General features: G+C 43.8%; 1 protein-coding gene across 1 annotated transcript in view; it reads left to right on the top strand.

The window, feature by feature from the left end:
• RAB6A (RAB6A, member RAS oncogene family) overlaps positions 1-12,098 on the top strand; it is a 40,383-nt gene that overhangs the window by 16,618 nt on the left and 11,667 nt on the right. Inside the window, 2 exon segments of the mRNA XM_083855324.1 lie at positions 8,172-8,230; positions 10,767-10,820. Coding sequence (XP_083711450.1) covers positions 8,172-8,230; positions 10,767-10,820 — 113 coding nt within the window.

A 12,098-nucleotide genomic window follows, 5' to 3' on the forward strand; every position in this document is an offset into this window, starting at 1 on the left:
ACTCTTGTTTCCATGGATTATTGCCCAGAGAGATTGACTGGAACTAAAACCCCTTTGCTCTGATGACAACTGGGTTGCGACAAAATTCTGTTTCCTATTTGCTTCTCAGTAGCAAGGGCAGGCCTTTAAACACGATGCCAAATGTGTGTGAAACTTAATTTTTGGCATGGCTTGAAATGAGTGTTATGAATTTCTTTCAGAAGCCATTACAAATGAGCCTTTGGTGGTGGCCAGGGAGAAGGGCTGAGTCTCAGGCTCCTGAGTGGCAAACAGCTCTGGTGCTGTTAAAGGATATTTCCCTGAGCCTTGAGGAGTTGCACTCCCCTGTTTTCCTGGGGCTGTAACAAACAGAGCAGATGTTTTTTGGTGTAATTCTCAGGAAAATCAAGTTATACCCTCTGTCTTGGGAAGAAAAAGCATGTGAAATGCAGGATCACGGCAGCTGTTTTCACATCCTTAGAGTTTAAAATGGTGCTCCTGTGCAAAGGGTCTGGCCCCTTCCTTTGTATCCCTGTTCTTGCAGCACGTGGGAACGAGCTGCAGATGATCCCAGCCATTCCCAGAGCAGCTTTCTGTGTGTTCATCTGCTGGGTAGGTGTCATTCCTTGTTATTCCCTGTTACATCATGCCAGTTCATTCCACTCCATGCTTCCCTTCCTGCTGCTCTGCACCAGACACTCATAAATATTCATGTGCACTTCCCACCATCCTTTTAGGCTCCTATCCCTGGCTTAGGGTCTGTTCCAGTTTGCTAAGTGCAGCTTTTTTTACCAGTGCTGAAGGCTGGCTGGGGAGCTAAAGGCTGATGTCACACTTTCTGCTTTGGGAAGTTGCTGGGAATTGCTGGGATGTTAAGGCTTTAAAAGGTTTTTTGCTCAGAAATTCTCCCATCACAAAGAGCCGACCAAGTTCAAGGCACCTGATTGTCACAGGGTAAAAGGAAAATGGAAATTTCCTCAGCAGCAGCAAAATTCTGGCTGTGCTGTTTCTTGCTTCATTAAATGAGTAAAACTCATCTCTCCACCTTCAGCCCTAATAAAACTGTCTCATCTTGCCTTGAAAAGTCCAGTCCAGATAGAATCTTGGTAAGGACTAAGGGAATTGAATTTACAATGGGCATATAATCAACTTTTTGTTCAGGATCTCTCAGTACTTTAAAATATTCAGGGCTGTGTATAGAGGGCAGTGGAAAGAGGCCAGTTTGGTTATTCCACTGGTTCATTGATAATGGAGCACTGGGACAGTGCTATTACTGATCATATGGAAAGGGGTTAAAACCTGGGTTTTAAAAAAATTAATTAATTTTTAGAGGCTCAACACTCTCCCATGAATGACAGAATTGTAGAATGGTTTGGGTTGGAAGGACCTTAAAACCCATCCAGTCCCACCCCCTGCCATTAGCAGGGACACCTTCCACTATCCCAGGTTGCTCCAAGCCCTGTCCAGCCTGGCCTTGGACACTTCCAGGGCATCCATAAGCTTCAGGATTACCTGGAGCTTCTGAAAGTCTCTTGCATTCTCTAGTTGGTTTCTGTAGAGTTTTAAATTTTGTTTAATAAATAAATAGTCTTTGAATAACTGTGGTGATGGCTGTGAAGAGTTACTTCTTATGGCTTTGTCAACTGCTGGCTAAGAAATAGAGGTGGAAAATAGGAAAAGGCCAAGTCCACCTTTCGCTGTAGTTCACCAAGGTCGAACAGGCTGCTCTGGGAATGGCACTGGACTACAGGAATCCTCCACTGCCAGTCGCTGAATTTCTGTGTGTTTCCTCCTCTGCTCCATGGGTACAGGCCAGTGATTCTCAAATTGAGAGCTCCAGGCTGCCAGCAATCCCTGAAGCCAAAGTAATTGATCCAGGACTATATCAGACAGTTTTCAATAATGCTTTTAATTAAAAGGCAAAATAAAAGCTTTGTTGTGGTGGTGACCTGAAAAAAAATGAAGGATTGGCAGGGATTCATTGGTCTAAAAAGAGCAGCTGCAGTTGTTTGACATTGTTATTGATTGTGTCTGCCTTTCTAGAGTTCCTTTTCAAAATAGGATGCCATAAAACCTCCACAAATAAACTGCCAAAACCCCCTTTTGGAGGTGGTTGCTCTGCTGTCTGTCCTCCTTTCCCCTACAATCATGGACAAACTGCTGCCAGCAGTTTGTGGCTGCTTTTTATTGGAGGAGGTTCAGAGCAGGTTGGAGCAGGTTCTGCAGCCTGTGTGTAAGTTCTTGGAGGGGTTTGACTTATTTTGGGGCTGAGGTTTGCTTTGTGGGTGTTGTTTTGTAGCCCTGTGAGAGCTGCTGGGTCCCCATTGCTGGTGGGATTTAAAGACCTGTGGATCCAGCACCTGGGGCCGTGGGTTGGTGATGTTTTTGGCAGTGCTGGAGGAATGGTTGGATTCCATGATCTTGGAGGGCTTTCCCAACCAAAATAGTTCTATGATTCTATAATTTATTTTCTTGCATTTTAAAAGTGTCCTTGTGCACCAAAATGTGTCCTGAACTGCCAAAGAAATACCTAAATACCAATATTTGGCATCAGCATATTGTGTGCTGATCCTCACTGGCCTTTGGTTCTGTGGGAAGCAATGCAGCTGCAAATGTCCTTTGTTAGACGAGTTGCCCATAAAATAGAAGGAATAAAACTGCTGGAATTGTGTTGAGGGGACTTTGTGTTCAGAGGGTGCTCCCTGTGCACCGAGCCAGAGGATTCACTGTCACTGCTTTAATTTCCGCTGCCTGATCTCCGTGTTTGATCTCTGCCACGAGCTCCAGGCCATTGTTTGTTCTGCTTGGAATGAGTATCAAACCCAGAATCAGCTAAAATCAAGGTGAGTTGTTCTCTCGCAGGAATGAAGCATATTTAAAGTAGAAAATGATGGAGCATCTCTTGAACTCCAAAAATTATATAAAACAAGCCTAAATTGTTCCATGTTTTCTTGGGTCTTGTTTCCCTGTAACTCTCTGGATATTCTGCATTAACTTCCTAAACAGAATCTTAAATCCTTCTTAATAAAGCACATCTGTATAATAGGACCACAGTATAATTTATAACCTAAATCTTTAACAAGGCTGGGAATAAATGATCTTAAAAGGAGCTGTTTGAACCATTTTGTTTATGCTACTTAGCAGGGTCCATGCATGGATTTCAAGAAGATTTATACTTTGCAGGCTTTCTATTAATTTTATTTTTTCTTGATTTTAAAAAAAATTATTGAGGACTTAAAACTGTGAAAAATTGGCTCAGGTGGTCCTTTTGTCTGATCTCATCTCCCATCATGGACATAAATGGCAGAAAAATAGGTTTGACAACAGAGTAGGAGTGGAATCAATAAGGAAAAAAAATCAGGGTAAAAAAATCCTTTAATTAGAGTGAGGAGATGAGACCTCTTCTACTGTGGCTTTTGCTCTGCTCCCTGGGACTAGACTGGATTCCATCCTCTGAGTTCCTCACTGTGACTGAGACAAACTTCACCTTACTGAGAATTCTTTGGATGAATGCAGTCTGCTGGCTCTGTCAGTGCCTTTGGATAAGGAATGAGTTTTGTTTCTTGCTTAGAGGGAACCAGGTGAAATTCCCATTGTTTGACAGCAAGGAGCAGAGGAGAATAGGGGATGTTTTTATTATATTTTAAAGAAGCTGTTTTAATCACTTTATTACAGCATTTCTGTTTCCAGTGCTGAGAATGGCATACCTAAAAATATTCTTACTGGCTCACACAGATAATTTAAAGTTAACTCTGTGCATCTTCCTTTTGGGGCTTCTTTTTAAACACAAATCTAAAAATGGTTTTGAGGCATTCATAATTCAATATATTGTTCTGGTGCCATGGGTTGTTGTTTTTTTCCGAACAAAGTAATTCCAGTAAAGATTTTGAGATGAGCATGTCTATGAAAGAAAGTTGTAGTGCCACTGGGGTTCATCCTTCAATCAAATCATGCAAAGGGCAAGTGAAACTTTGGGATTACACTGTGAGTTATCTCTTTATGTGAGGAGAAGGCTTTCCTCATCTTCCTCCTTTTACCTCTGGCTTTCAGCAGGTTGGATCTCCTAGCTAGGGTCTGCTTCTGAGAACTTTGAGAGGCCAGTGCAGTTTTCCAGTTGAATAGGCTGGACATGTTGGGTACTTTTAAGGTTATTTTACTTTCAAGATATTTCTTGGGGGTTTTTTTTCCTGATTGCTGATGCTTTGAAAGTTCTAAACAACCACTAGGATGAAGTCAGTGATTTAAATGTGACTTCTCCAGAAGAGCCCTTGGACAAGATGCGAATCTCTAGAATGATATGCCTGAGGAAATGAGAGAGGGATGTCAGACCTGCTCCTCGTGCATCACACGGTCCAAGTGGCACAATCCCAATTACTTTTCCTTGCAGGTCACTCCTGGCTGATGCCTGAGCCCTTTGCAGACTCTGGCAACAAATGACCCTCTAATCCCGTGTTGGCAGGGAGGTGATTTGTGTTATCTAATGGGTCTGTGCCCTCCTCCCCAGTGCCTCGTTAGAGCGCCCAGCACGGCGCTGCTGCGGCACCAGGAGCTGTGGGAGCCACCATCCATCAGTGTCAGTGTGGAGGCTGCTGCTGGACACACCAATATCCCCAGGAGCTGGGAAAGGCAGCCTGCAAGAATCAGATGGAATGACCTTGGAATCTCTCCAGCAGCCGCTGTCAGATCAAAGTGGCTGGAAGCACGGGATCAGCGTATTGATTCCATCCTGCAGCTGAATTTTCGCTGTGAAATCCCTGCCCAGCAGGGGCTCAAGGCTCCCAGACAAAGGGGATCGATCAGGGTCACTCAATGAGCTGAAGGCTTGGAATTTAGCCCCTCCTGGTTCATGGCAGTTCCACTGATAGGAACTTCACATCTTCCCATCTTTTAACTCAGTCGTGTTTAGGCACTTGGCTGTTCGCTGCCACGATTCGGTTGCTGATTGAGGAGGGTGTTGGTGTTTGGGCGTCTGCTGGTTTCTGTGCTGAACCAGTGATCACACCTTTCCTTTCAGGAGTTTCTTAATTTTATATATCAGAACAGCCAACTTCCCTGGGCTAGTGGAAGGTGTCCCTGGCTATGGCAGGGGGTTGGAATGAGCTGGTCTTCAAGGTCCCTTCCAATCCAAAACCTTCTAGGATTTTATAATCACAACAATCATCTAAGGAATGGTGTCTGAGGCACAACTGTGGGAATAGGAGCTTTTTGATGTGGAGTTTTTGTTGGATGGAAAGTTGGAAGGAGCCAAGAACTCATCTGGTGAAGCCATTTTTCAGCCTCTTAATGACAGAAAAATGTCCAGAACTGACGTTCAGGTTTGGTGTTGAAACAAATGGTTTATTTGGTTAATCACTTATTTACTTGGCTTCCCTTCTCTTCAAAAGATTCTCAGATGCCTTGGATGTAAATTCCGAGAGTGGAATGACATCTGAGACCTCTGCATGCCAAGGAAGGGAGGAGAATCCACTGCCCAGCTGAAAAAGTTATTTTGAAGTTTAGTTGCCTCAGTTTCCCAGTTCTGTGCCCTTCCTGCTCAGATTGTGGTTGGACTCAGCTTTTAGCTGTTAGATTTTGATCTACAGAGGGAAAAGTGGCTGGAGATAACTTTTCCTGAGCAGTGAGTCACTTCTGCCCCTCACCTTTCAGCTGCTTGCTATGAACTCTGCAAGCTGCCTGGTTTTTTGACAAAAAGTTTCTTCTCAGCTCATGAATTGTTTGAGATCTTCCCTTGCTTCCTGTAGCACAGCTGTCAGTGTGTCCAGTCAAAGCAAACCTCATTTGCAGCATTTCCTCCCCTATCTCTGTCCCTCCAAGGATGCGATACTGACCTTTTTCTTGGAATTGTTCCAGCAGCATACCAGGAATATTTTGGCCTAAAGGATATTGCATTGCTGACTAATGCTGCCCTGGACAGCATTAGTGTGTGGAATTTTTTCCAAGAGATTAAATTAACTCACTAGATTAAAAAAAGAAACCCAAACCAACATCTTAATGAAAGAAAGCTGAAGTCTTGAGTATCTTATCTGTTCCTTGAGCTATAACCCCTGGATTACTTATCCAGTTGTTTCCCATCTGGATTTTAAGCAGCTGTTTTTTCTTGTCTCTGTGTATTACCTTGTTCTGCTTCTCCCTGCTGAGCTTCATTTGCCTCTTGAGGTCATTTTGGCATTTTCCAAGACGAATTTGAATTCTGAATCCATCCTCTCTCTTGCTTGCAGTCGCTCCCAAATTAATGCCTTCTGGGAATTGGAGAAACATACGGCCAGCAAGGCGGAACAGAAATTAGAGATACAGTGGGAACTGTGGGCTTTCGTTCCTGCCAGGATTTCTAAAAGGAGTCAGTTTGGGTTTTTTTAAAAGGAGGAATGGCAATGCCTCAGTATTGAGGGAATTAAAACTCTGAGCAGTTGGTGTTATACCATCTTGATCTGGTGCCTGTCAACATAAACCTGGGTCTGTTCAGAGAAGAAATGTCTTGGAACTAAGTCCATTAGGATGCTCTCTCCAAATGTTGGTTGAAGTGAATATTTAAATATAAACAAGCCAAGCAGTACCTTATTTCCCCCCTCTTTCTGTGAAATGCGTGAAGATAGGGTAGGGAGGCTCCAGGAATAAACAGAACATTTTCATATTTTGTGATCTGTGGACATATCCCATCCAAGACATGTCACTCAGAAGGGAAAAATTTTCTGGAACACTTCATTGTCCTTCAGGGGTCATGAGTTACCAAAGCAAATAATTTCCTGGGTGAGACTGAAGAATTAAATGGGGCTATTTGCATCAGTGCCCATGTGAGGAAAACCAGCTTGTTTGCGATGCTGCAGATCGATTCCTGGGATTCAGCCTGTGCTGCAGCGGGAAGGGATTGGCTTTGCTTGCCTGTGTCTCCTGAGGATTGTCACTGGGTCTGGAGTGAATCCCTCCTCCCCTCACAGCAGCTCGTGGCTGTTTGTCCTGCACCAGCTCGAGCTGCTCAGCACATCCATGGGACAAATCTGACTAAGGGATTCAGGAATCGTTCCCATCTGGGATGTGCTGCTTCTGAAAACCTACTCAGTGAAGGGAATATTTGCTCTACCTTTGTGAAGGCAGCTTTTTAACTTTGTGGGAAACCTGATTCTACCTCCAGAGCAGAATATGTTAGAAATTCACATGGGAATTCAGATTTTGACATGGGAAAACCTTATCTCTCCGAGGCTGTCTGCTGGGTTCCTGTTTGTTTAGCCCTTTGTCAGAGTTAACTGAAGATTATAATGCTGCTTAATTGGGAGATTGGAGGTTTTGGTGACACTCTTATGTTAAGAACTAAAACAAACCAACAACCCCCCCCAAAAAACTCACCCCAGAAATCATAGAATGGTTTGGGTTGGAAGGGACCTTAATGTTACCTTAAATCCCTGTGTTCACTGGATGGTCACCCTGGCAAAGAACTAAAATCCTTGCAATATTGCTTGGAGAACACAAGCTCTGCCTCGAGCACTCTTTCTTACCTTTTATCTGCGCCTGCAGTGTTTGGTGTCCAACACAAGTCACACAGTTCCTCTGCTCTGCCACTGGGAGATGGCAAATTCCATCTGCAAGGAGGTTGGAAAAAACACTGGGAGGTGATGCAGCCCTGAGTAACTTCAGTTGCTTCCTATATAAGTGGCCTGCAATGAGGAGGATTTATACACATCAAAATGAGGCAGCTGGCGATGTTCCTGTATATCTTGATGATCCCTCCAGGTGAAGATGTAGGAGAAGGAAAAAACCTAGAAAATATGAGTTAGGCTTTGGCTCAGCTCTGCTGTTGTGTTGGTCTTAGAGGAGTAGAAAATACATGCTGTGTGGATGGTGGGGTTTTAAAGGGAATAATTCCCATGTTTTATGAGTGAGAAGAGCTTTTTGTTGCTAATAATTAGTTATAGGGGCTGTTAAATTCATTCAGTTCTATTCAAATTACTGAATGACTTGGTAGAAAACAGAGCAATGAAATTAATTTTCATCTCAAATCACAGATATTTAAGAGTGATGCTTGTGAGTGATAAAAAAAAAAAAAAAATTACAATTGTAAATAACTGCTCTTGTCCTTGCAGGAAGTTAAACTGGATCTCTTGGGCACAGTAAACCAGTTTTAAATCAGTTGCTTAAAATTTGCTCTGAAATTGGTCCTTGAATCCATTTTTTTTTTCTTCTTCTTCTTCTTCTTTTAGTGGGGAAGACTTCCTTGATCACCAGGTTCATGTATGACAGCTTTGACAACACCTACCAGGTAAATCAATCCATGTTTTTGTCTTGTGTAAGACTCCTCTGCTGCCGTGTCTTCCATTGCAGGAAAAGTCATTCCAGACGAGTTGGGGCACTGACCATGGGATTCGAATTGTAAAATCTTAATTTTAATCACTTGCCAGAGTGGCACTTCTGGGTTGGATTCTGCTCCAGCAGTTTACCTGCTGCTTGCAGCAGGATGAGCTGTGGTTCTAAAGGAATACCCAAGGTGCAGCCAGGGAATAGCAGTTGTTAAGTCTGCCAGGGTTTTTTGTTTTTTCTCCCACCATTTTCTACAAGACCATCACAGATCTAATCCCTCTGTGTGGGTAACATAACAGGTACCCAGCTCTTTTAAACAACATGTTGACACAAGCTAGAAAATAATACCAAAAAAAAAAAATTAGGATGTTTAGAAATCAGTTTTACAAATTAGCAGTGTGCGATCCAGGAGAACAGTCAGTGTTGCCCACTCCCAGAATTTAGCATGAGCCCAAAATGTGGTGAGATATAAAAGTACTTCAGTTTCCTGAAGTGTGTCTCTTCCAAGCAGAACATGTTTCATGACTTGGTTACAGTTGGTGATGTTCTGGATACACGAAACTGAGAAAAATCTGTTCCTTGGTGCCTGGGAAGGTTTTTTTAGGGGGGTGGGAGGAGGAGGTAATAGAAAAAAGAAAAAAAAAAAAAAAAAGGAAACGTGATTCTCCTGTTTCTCAGTGTCTACCCAAGGATCTCATTAAATTGAGAGATTTCCCTCCTGCCTCCTTCAGTAATTCCTCCTTGCTGCTGCTAGGAAAAACGAGATGTGGAGTTCTCCCTGAGCTGTGGGAAGAGCCACGCTTGCACAGTGTGGGAGGGCTGGAGCACACTTCACTGCTCCCAAGGCAGCAAATGTCTTCACAGATTCCTCCCACTGTAATTGCATGGACATTGAAGGCAGTTGTTCTATTTAAGCTGGGACTTCCCCCCCCCCAGTATTTTTCTTATAGGACTGCTCCTTTTCCTTATTGAGTTTGTGTCCCAGTTAATCCTTGAGAAGGTTTGAGTCTATGTGTTTTAGGATTGTATGGGTGTCACCATGAAAAGGTGGTCTGATGTAATGCATGGAATTATTGCAAAATCAGTGAGTGGCACAACAGTGAGAAATCCTAAGGGCTTCCAAGATAGCTTGGATTTAGGTATCAGTGCTGCCTGCCCAGTTTGGGTGTTAATGGACTTGGGTCAGAGCCATTCATCCAAACCTCTTGATTTTCCTGGAGTTGTGACTGAGATGGGGCCATACCTCCTATTGTGCTGTAGCTGGAAGAAGGAATCAGTCACAAAAGCTCCAGGAATTTGTCCAAAATCGCCCTGCCTGTTGTTGTCAACACGAAATAGACATTTTTAGATGCCCAGAGTTCTCTAGAGACCCCTGAGAGCCCAGTATTTATTGCCAATGCACATCACACCCTGCTCATGGGTAACTGGAGCGGGAGGTGAGTTCAGGGACGATCTGCTTGTTCTGGACGTTTCTGGCAGATTTTGAATGCATACTTTTCTGAAAGCTATCATTTGAACATGGGGTTTTTATGTTCAGCTGTTAAAAATAGAAAGCTGCCATTTAATAAAATCTGTGCTGTGCATTGGATTCCTTTTGCTCGCTGCTGGATGAGAGAAATTCAGCTGTGTCCCTCTGTCTTATCAGTAAGAACTTGCTGTACTGTGTCAGAAGCCCAAACACCTGGAATAAAACTGTGTGATTGGAGGTGTTTATTTTACTAGGAGTGATTCTCCTCCACGGACATGTTTGGAATTATTTCCTTTGTGCTGTAGCCCCACATGTCACATATCATAGAAGATCTATTTTAGTAAAAGTCTGGTATATAGAGTGTGCTGGATTCCAGTCTTTGATAGTGCTGCTTCTCTGTGTTGTGGTAGGATGGGCTGGGAGAGGAGAAGGCTCCAGGGAGAGCTCAGAGCCCCTTCCAGAGCCTGAAAGAGTTCCAGGAGAGCTGGAGAGGGACTTGGTACAAGAGATGGAAGGACAGGACACAGGGAATGGCTTCCCATTGCCATTAAGATGTTCTCTAGGAAGCTCCCACTGATGTTGGGAAGTTTGGGTGCAGCCATGCTGCTTTAGGATGAACCAAGCTTTAGTGGTTGTTAGGGATCATGTAGGTGTCTGCCTTAGTCTGCCTGGAAGAGTGAAGATCCATGGAGATATTTGGCAGCTGGGAGGAAGACCGGGTGCCCACATATCCTGGTTGAGCTGGGGGACACCAGTTTGTCACATGTATAAAAATCCCTGCTGCTACCCAAATAAATGTGTGGATTTAACTGTCAAGATGCATGAACTGGAGTCACGTTTAAACCTTTTGTACTTTAAGAAATTCTTCTGGTCATGGATATATTAAATAAATTGCTTATTGAATCAAGCTATATCTTAAAAATAAAAAAACCTACCTGTTTTTCTTGCAGCTGCTGCTTCTCCCCTGAAAAATCACTGCAGGTGTTCTGACATTTTTTTAAGAGCTCTTGGTTTTCTCATCTTTTCACAGGCAACAATTGGCATTGACTTCTTATCGAAAACCATGTACTTGGAGGATCGAACAGTGAGTAAGATTTTGTTGCTTTTCTCTGTGAACAGTAGGAACAAGGACCAGCATCTGGTTTTGTGCAGCCCACACTCCTGAGATCACTGGGAAGCACAGGCTGAGCCTTCATCTCCCAGCTGCTTCCCGGCTGACAAGTGCTGTGGAGACACAGCAGTGGGGATGGGAAATCATCATTTGGTTCGTGTGTGCAGGGCTCTCAGGTGCAGTTTGGGAGTGGCACAAGGTGCTTTAGTGTCATCCTCTGTGCAGAAAGGGATGGTACAGATGGTTTAAGAGGTGAATGATGGTGGGAGTCTGGAGAAAGGAGAACCGTGCTTAACCCCTTCAGCTTTTGATGCTGCAAGACAGGAAGATAAAATATAAATTGCCAGATGTGGCCAGTTAATGGCTGGCTCCATCTTCTTAATACTCCTTGTTTAAAAAGAAGGTGGCCTCTGATGAGTTCACAAATGAGACTAGTTTCCTTGCTTGGTGCAGTTTTAGCTCATCAAGTGAAATCACTCCTCTGTGCAAGCAAGGCTGTGGTTTCAAATGAGCTCAGATTCTTAATTAAGAAATTCAGCCTCAGTTGAGCTATTTGCAGAAACAAAACTGCAGTGCTGCAGAAGCTTGTGGTACTGGATAAACTCCCAATAAATGCGATTGGATAAACCCCCAATAAATGGGATTGCATGGAAAGTGCTTGAGGGATGAGGGATGCTTCCCATGGTCAAAGTGGCTCTTGCACACTTTGCCATACACATTGCTTTTAGTGTGTCTTGCCTTTTCTTCCAGAACCTTGCTGGTAAGAGCCATTCAGCCTGTCTGTGCCTATTACTTTGCAGTTTAGAGTTACAAGGAGCATTTTATCCTCGAAAAACTGATATGAATAGCTTCCCCAGCTTTTCCACCAGCAACCATCCTTCATGCTGCTGGAGGTTGCCTGTATGAGTCCTGAGGAAGGAGAGCAGAGCATGAAACTCTGGTGTAGGGAGAACTGCAGGTGAACATTTCACAGAATCACTGAGGCTGGAAGAGCCCTCCAAGATCAAGTCCAACCATTCCCCAGCACTGCAAGAAGGCCACCACTAACCCACGTCCTCAAGTGCCACATCCACACACTTCTGAACATTTCCAGGGATGGTGATTCCATCACTTCAGCTGTAGTTTTCTTGTTGGTCCTCTCAGTTTGGAAGCTGAGCCATTCCACTCCTTCTCTTTTGGAAGGGAAGCATTTTTTGGGAACTGCCCCCCACATGTCTGGCTGCTATTACCCCTTGGGAGAGATTGTAAGGA

The sequence above is a fragment of the Zosterops lateralis genome, assembly GCF_965231275.1.
Source record: "Zosterops lateralis genome assembly, chromosome: 2".
Lineage (NCBI taxonomy): Eukaryota > Metazoa > Chordata > Aves > Passeriformes > Zosteropidae > Zosterops > Zosterops lateralis.